General features: G+C 36.3%; 1 protein-coding gene across 1 annotated transcript; it reads left to right on the top strand.

The window, feature by feature from the left end:
• The first annotated feature begins 1,126 nt into the window (after positions 1-1,126).
• On the top strand, positions 1,127-6,332 carry LOC121243458 (putative dihydroflavonol 4-reductase). The gene is made up of 7 exons (XM_041141574.1): positions 1,127-1,457; positions 1,620-1,748; positions 2,727-2,891; positions 4,138-4,443; positions 5,018-5,168; positions 5,651-5,752; positions 6,299-6,332. Exons 1-5 carry the CDS (start codon positions 1,182-1,184, stop codon positions 5,156-5,158), a joined length of 1,017 nt encoding a protein of 338 aa, XP_040997508.1. The 5' UTR covers positions 1,127-1,181; the 3' UTR covers positions 5,159-5,168; positions 5,651-5,752; positions 6,299-6,332.
• Positions 6,333-6,639: the final 307 nt, after the last annotated feature.

Below are 6,639 nucleotides of genomic sequence, written 5' to 3'. Positions count from 1 at the left end.
CCTCTAGGGGATCTCTGATCTTGAATATTTTACTCCTTCACTCATTTGACCACCCTATCTCTAAAACTAACTTAAGCATCAGAGGTACCACGGCCCCCGAGTCCCCATTCTCTATCTCAACAGAATCCAGGCTAAATTCAATAGCGTGGAGTTACCCAAGCCACGAAACACGACATCAACAATAATGTTATATAAAAATGGTGCCTAATTTATAATGGCATTAAATTTTAAGTAGGGAATAACGAGGCTATTTATTCTATATTTTATTATTTTTAATCTTATTAATTAATATGATACATTTTTATAAGAGAAGTGTTGTAGGTACAAAAAAATTACACTAAAGTAAATATACAAACCGATTTGAATTTATATGAAATATTAGATATAGTTTACAATATAATTATAGAAGTAGTTTTACAATCTAATGTACTACTTCAAGTCACATCAATTTATAAATTTACTTTTCTATTTATAATTAAAGCATTTCTCTTTTTTATAATTGTCAAAACCACTAAATTTTAAGTTAAGAGAAATAATATTTATAATAGTGGAGTGCGTAAGTGATGCGCAATCCTTTTAGAAAAATTGAGTAAATACATGATTCACATTAAAAAAAATTAATTTTTAATAATAAATTATATTATTTTTTAAAATAATTATACAACACTTTCACACTCCACGACTATGTCCAGGAGTTGGTATTGTTGCCAAAACACTAAAATCATATTATGATGGTTTGGGTAGTGAGAACTGTTGAAAAAGTTGTGAATAGTAATGGAGAAGTAATAATAGAACGAATAATTTTATATATAATCGTAAAGTACGTAAATATCGCATAATCTCTTTAAAAAAGAATAGGGTCTATTATTAAAAATTAAATTTTTTTTATATAAATCTCATATTTTATTTACTTTTTTTAAAATAATAACACAATTTATAATAAAAATATATTTACATTAGTCCATAACCGCAACACCTCTTATATGCTGCGGTAAAACAAAAAAAAAAAAAAAAAAAAAAATATTATGAGATGTGCTGTAGCTTTAAGCTGATGGATAGAAATTGATACAAATATCTTTTTTCATTCCGGTAATATCTGAAGTACTTTGTTACCCAAACGTATAGCGGCTCATACACAGTGCTTTTCTTACTGTTTAGACTCTGGAATTTTAAAGAAGAGTATGAAGGTACTGGTGACCGGTGCATCCGGTTTCCTAGGCGGAAGACTCTGCCACGCCCTGCTCCGACAAGGCCACACCATTCGGGCCTTGGTTCGCCGGACCAGCGACCTGTCGTCCCTCCCTCCGCCCACCGACGGCGACGCTTCCTTCGAAATCGTCTATGGTGATGTGACCAACTACCATTCCCTCCTGGCTGCCTGCTCCGACTGTCAAGTCGTCTTCCACGTAGCTGGCCTCGTCGAACCCTGGCTTCCTGATCCTTCTAAGTTCTTCTCAGTAAGCTCGCGTGGCCGCTAAATCTCATTTTCCGTTTGGTTTGCGAGAAAACTTTGTAATGTTCCGCTAGTTTTTTCCCCCTTGCTACCAATCAGGACCTTCGAGATTTGAATTTAGACAAAAACTAGTTCTTTGTGTTGATGATTGGGTGTTCTTTATAAGGTGAATGTTGGAGGGTTGAAGAATGTCTTACAGGCAGTGCGAGAGACGAAGACCGTTGAAAAGCTGATATACACGTCCTCCTTTTTCGCTCTTGGACCAACCGATGGATATGTTGCTGATGAGAATCAAGTATGATCTACTACTTTCTGTCCTAATCTTATGTGATTTGATGTTGTGGATAATGAAAGGTCAATGCCAGGGCCCCCCCCAAGGCTCTGAAAGAAATGAAATCTTAACTGGGTGCTTAATGCAGAGTTGTATGCCTCCCTTCCCTATCTTTTGACAGTTTTGATCCTATATGTTCGATCTGCCATTAAAGATCAAGGGATGCCTTACATGCATATTGTCCTCAATTTTTTAGGTGGGCCTGTTTTTATTATCATCAAATTAGCTTCTGGTCTTCCTTAAAATTATATGGTAATTAACCCCTAGGGTTGGGTCAAAGTGGTAAAGTCCTTGGTCTTGTGGCATGCTCCATCCAAAATCCAAGGTTCAAATCTCACTGGGTGCAAACAATCTCTAAGGGCCATTGGACGGGAGGTTTTTCCCTTGAATTATTTGAGGTGCACTTGCAGGAAACTCTTTGCCGAGGGCCTGGGCACCCTTGCGATTAGTCGGGACGCTGTTCTCGGGTGCCAATTAAAAATAAATTATATCGTAACTATTTTTTTTATTTGTATCCTGTTTTATTTCAAGCAAATTAGAACTTAATATCTCACCTTATATTATTTCTCTTTTGAAATTTGTAATTATCTGGGTAGAACATATTTAACGAGAAAACCCACGTTCATTGGGTAGCTATACATCATTCCGAAGAGCTAGTTTCCATTATTCAGCCCCTTTCTTTTAATTGCAATGTATGAAAAGGTCTCATGTAAGACTATCAATATCCTTGGAAGCATGCAATATCGAGATTTTTTTTTTTCTTTCTTATTTTTTACTCATATAGTTTTTTAATCTCTTGCTAATGGGGTTCCTAAAAATTCCAATTGGACTATCTATTCCAGCGTAAGAATATCCAGCCCCTCCAAACTTATAAACCTGGCTTTGTCCCTTGTCACTTGATCTACCTCTGGAATTTTTCTGAATACAACATTGTGATGGCAGGTTCATCATGAGAAGTTTTTCTGTACTGAATATGAGAAATCGAAGGCCTTAGCTGATAAGGTTGCAATACAAGCAGCATCCGATGGGCTTCCAATAGTGGCAGTTTATCCTGGAGTTATTTATGGGCCAGGAAAGCTCACCGCCGGAAACATTGTTGCCCGAATGGTATGATTGCCTTTTTTATTGCTTAAGATTTTGTAGTGGTGAAAGATGATGTTGAAATTAGTACTAGTAGCATTATATATATGCTTAAACAAGGACGAAGGATTATGCAGTTTGGTGGAAGCTAGTTGGACTTTTTCATTGTCCTCTTACATGATTCATGAGAGAGTGTAGGTATTTGTTGCATGATTGAGGTCTCATGTAAAGAAATTTCACGATTTCTTGTGTCGACCTAGGCACATATTTTATCAATAAAGTCAATGCTCACAATAGTACTTAGTACTATGTCTATTAAAAAATAACGGCCAGACCCAAGAGCTTATTCACCGACAGATATTGAGGCCGATCAAGTTGGTTTTGGGGATTTTTATGTACCATTAGAGGTTCCTAATTGCATTGTTTTCCTTCTTCCCCCTCCCTCTGTGGTGTCTGAATATGGATATTTGATTGATCATGTTAATGAGGTGATTCTCTTGATGAGTTTTGAACATGAATCCCAGGGAGTCATGTTCATCTTCCCCAGACCTCTGAGCAACAGATTTGAATTTGAAGAGGACTTTGGTGAATGGTTTTTTTGGATTTGAATGTGAAAATTGTGCAAAGGCAAAGCCTGTGATTTCATCAGTCTGTGAAACTTACAATAGATGCAATTATATTTCACTTCTTTAAAAGTTTGGATGGTAAAAGTTTGCAAGTAATATTCTGAAAAGAAAATCTTCTTATTTGAATCTGAAAAAAACTCTGAGAATCGGGTGGCCCACAAGAATCTGGGCCATTCCCCTAGCTGGCCACAACAAACCACCCTGTGGTGGTCCTGTGGCCACCCGATTCTTAGTTTTTTATTGTTATTTTAATTGAAGAAGTGAAAAAGTTATTGAGTTAGATGTTTTGTGTTTTGTATGTTTGGGAATGAAGTTATGAGAAATTTTGGAAAAGGTCTCAAATTTTCTTGCATCCAAACAAGTCTTAGAGACATGTTGCTAGGAGCCCTGCTTTGGAGCCTTTTCTAACAGGTGAGAAATACCTGGTGAATTTACTATACAATAACCCAAAAAAGGACGTGTTAATGGTTAAGGCTTTGTGTTTTTACTTTGCTTGTTTCTGGGCTTTGGTGTAAGTTGTGGAGAGTATTATCTGCAGCTTCATGGGAATCTCTATCGGAAAGGCTAGTGTTTTACTGCTTGACGTTCACCTACAAGATGCATATTTCTTAATAATTTCCCATTTGACTTTGTTATATTTCTTTCAGTTAGTCGAACGCTTTAATGGGCGGTTACCTGGCTATATAGGGTCTGGAAATGATAAATTCTCTTTTAGCCATGTTGATGATGTAGTAGAGGGCCATATTGCGGCAATGAACAAAGGACGACCTGGTGAAAGATATCTACTGACAGGAGAAAATGCATCATTCAGGCATGTTTTTGATTTATCTGCTATCATCACTGAGACAAAAAAACCTCTGTTTAATATCCCCTATTGGGTGATTGAGGGATATGGCTGGGTCTCAGTTCTTCTCTCACGAATTACGGGACAGCTTCCTCTGATCAGCCCCCCGGTAAGCTGTGGTTTTTGAGCTAGCCTTTACTTTTACCTACTTTATCAGCGCTTAGTAGATCATTTAAAGAATTCTTCAAACCAAGCTTCTGATGTTGAACTATCTAAGGTATAGTTAAATATTCTGAAAATTATTATCAATATATTTTTCACTGCACTGAGAAGAGAAAGTGCCTGATTGTTTTTACATAACATATATGGGTTTAATTTCTCAAATCCAAAACAGATGGTTTTAGGAATTACTCTCGAGTCAATTATGGAATCCACTTAAACAAGGATAAATGTCTTCTCTTCCACTCTACCTTTGTTACCTCACACCATGGGTGGTTGGCATTAGGTTCTGTAAATGGAATTTTTCAGCTTAGGCACATCTCTTTCCTGTCACTGTGCTCTCTTTGGGTTTGAAAGCAACTTGCACATCCCACTGGACTTGAACCATGATCTTACCCACCACCTGTTCATGTATAAAAGTGTCTCATGTGAGTAATGTTTTACTTGGCCAAAAGGCTGTTTGCCACCGGCCTACTAGTATTCAATGCGATCTTATGATTTCTATTTTGTTCAATATGGAGCAGACTGTGCGTGTTTTAAGACATCAGTGGGCATATTCGTGTGAGAAGGCTAAACTAGATTTGGATTACAACCCTAGACGCTTGAAGGAAGGGCTAGCAGAGATGCTACTCTGGCTTAAGAACTTGGGCTTGATAAAATTCTGAAAACGATATGGTAACTCTCTCTCTCTCTCTCTCTCTCTCTCTCTCTCCCCCACTCTTATTGAAATGTGCATGATTTCTACCGCTATGTTTAGCGCTAATTGGTTGGCTAGTGTTAAATTGTTAATATCAATTGAAATGATCCTGCCATTTTCTATGTTATTTTCTAACACGATGCATCGACTCCTATGAAGTGTCTGGTTTCTTCTTCTTTTTCTGGTAACTGGGTCAGTGGGATTGGACGCCTGGACTTTCCAGGCTTGGGATGGATGGAGGTGTAATAAAGTCAAAGGGCCATTAGCCCCTGAAGTGTATAGTTATTATGAACGTGTAGTGGCTTTTCTAGAAAGTAGATGTACCCATGGAATTCAGACTAATTTGCCGGGTCGTCGGCTTATAGGGGTCCACATGTATTATCTCAAGCCTTGTCATAAAAAGACAGGCTTTCATAATATTAACCTGTTGCTCACATATATACTTTTTAATTCTTTGCAGGTCGAATAGTCTGCAGCTTTTTAATACACATATTCAAGCCATCTCATAGAAACAGGCTTTCATAATATCAGAAAGTTTGGAATTGTCCACAGTGCTAAGAACATGAATGCCAATGGGACCCTTAATTTTTTTTTTCTTATTCTTTTTTGCTTTTGTTTGTTTTTATGTGAATTCTGGTTTGGTTTCTTATATGGATACGGTCCAAACACTGCCTTGTCTAGTTAATATGGATTTGCTTTGACTTTTGTTTTTACAAAATACTTTGCTGTAGGGGCAGACAGCTACTTCATACTTTTCTTTTTCTAATCAACAGCTACTTCGTACTTGCATGTTGTTTGGCATGCATTGGGATTCAATTTGTAGTTTGCTGCTTTGATTCTGCATTGCATGGCCAGAACCTAATAAAAATATGTATAAATTTTTTTTGGAAGTGATCAGAAGGTGAATAAATACCAGGGCAGGTATAATATAAATGAGTTTTAGCTACAGCTCCCCCTGCCCTTCTAAAACTAGCTTTTAGATATTCCAAGAGAATTATTACACAAGAATTCATCCTTTAGAGGCAATAAGATTCTTTCCCTTTCACTTGAAATGGATAGTATTCATTCAGTTTAAAGCTATTGGTATTAGGGGTCGTTTGGACACTTGGAGTATCTCATAATGTTGTGAAAAGTATAATGGTGTGTGAATAATAGTGAAGTGGTTTGGGTTAAGATGCTTTATTAGATTTTGAGAAATGATAGAGAAAAAGTTAAATAAAAATATTATAAAGTTAAAAAATTATGAGTTTTTTAATATTATTTTTGTTTTGGAATTTAAAAAAGTTATAATGATTAGATAAAAAAGTTGAATATTTGAAATTAAAAAGTATTTTGTGTTTAAGTAATGTTTGGAAAGAAAATTGTGAGAAGTTTTGATAATTTTTCATCTCATCTCATGTTAAATGACTAAAGTACCTCATGTTTTACTCTTAATGGATACTATCCATC

This window comes from Juglans microcarpa x Juglans regia, chromosome 8D, assembly GCF_004785595.1.
Source record: "Juglans microcarpa x Juglans regia isolate MS1-56 chromosome 8D, Jm3101_v1.0, whole genome shotgun sequence".
NCBI classification, from domain to species: Eukaryota; Viridiplantae; Streptophyta; class Magnoliopsida; order Fagales; family Juglandaceae; genus Juglans; species Juglans microcarpa x Juglans regia.
The sequence above is the reverse complement of the archived record's forward strand: the minus strand, read 5'-3'. Positions and strand labels throughout refer to the sequence as shown.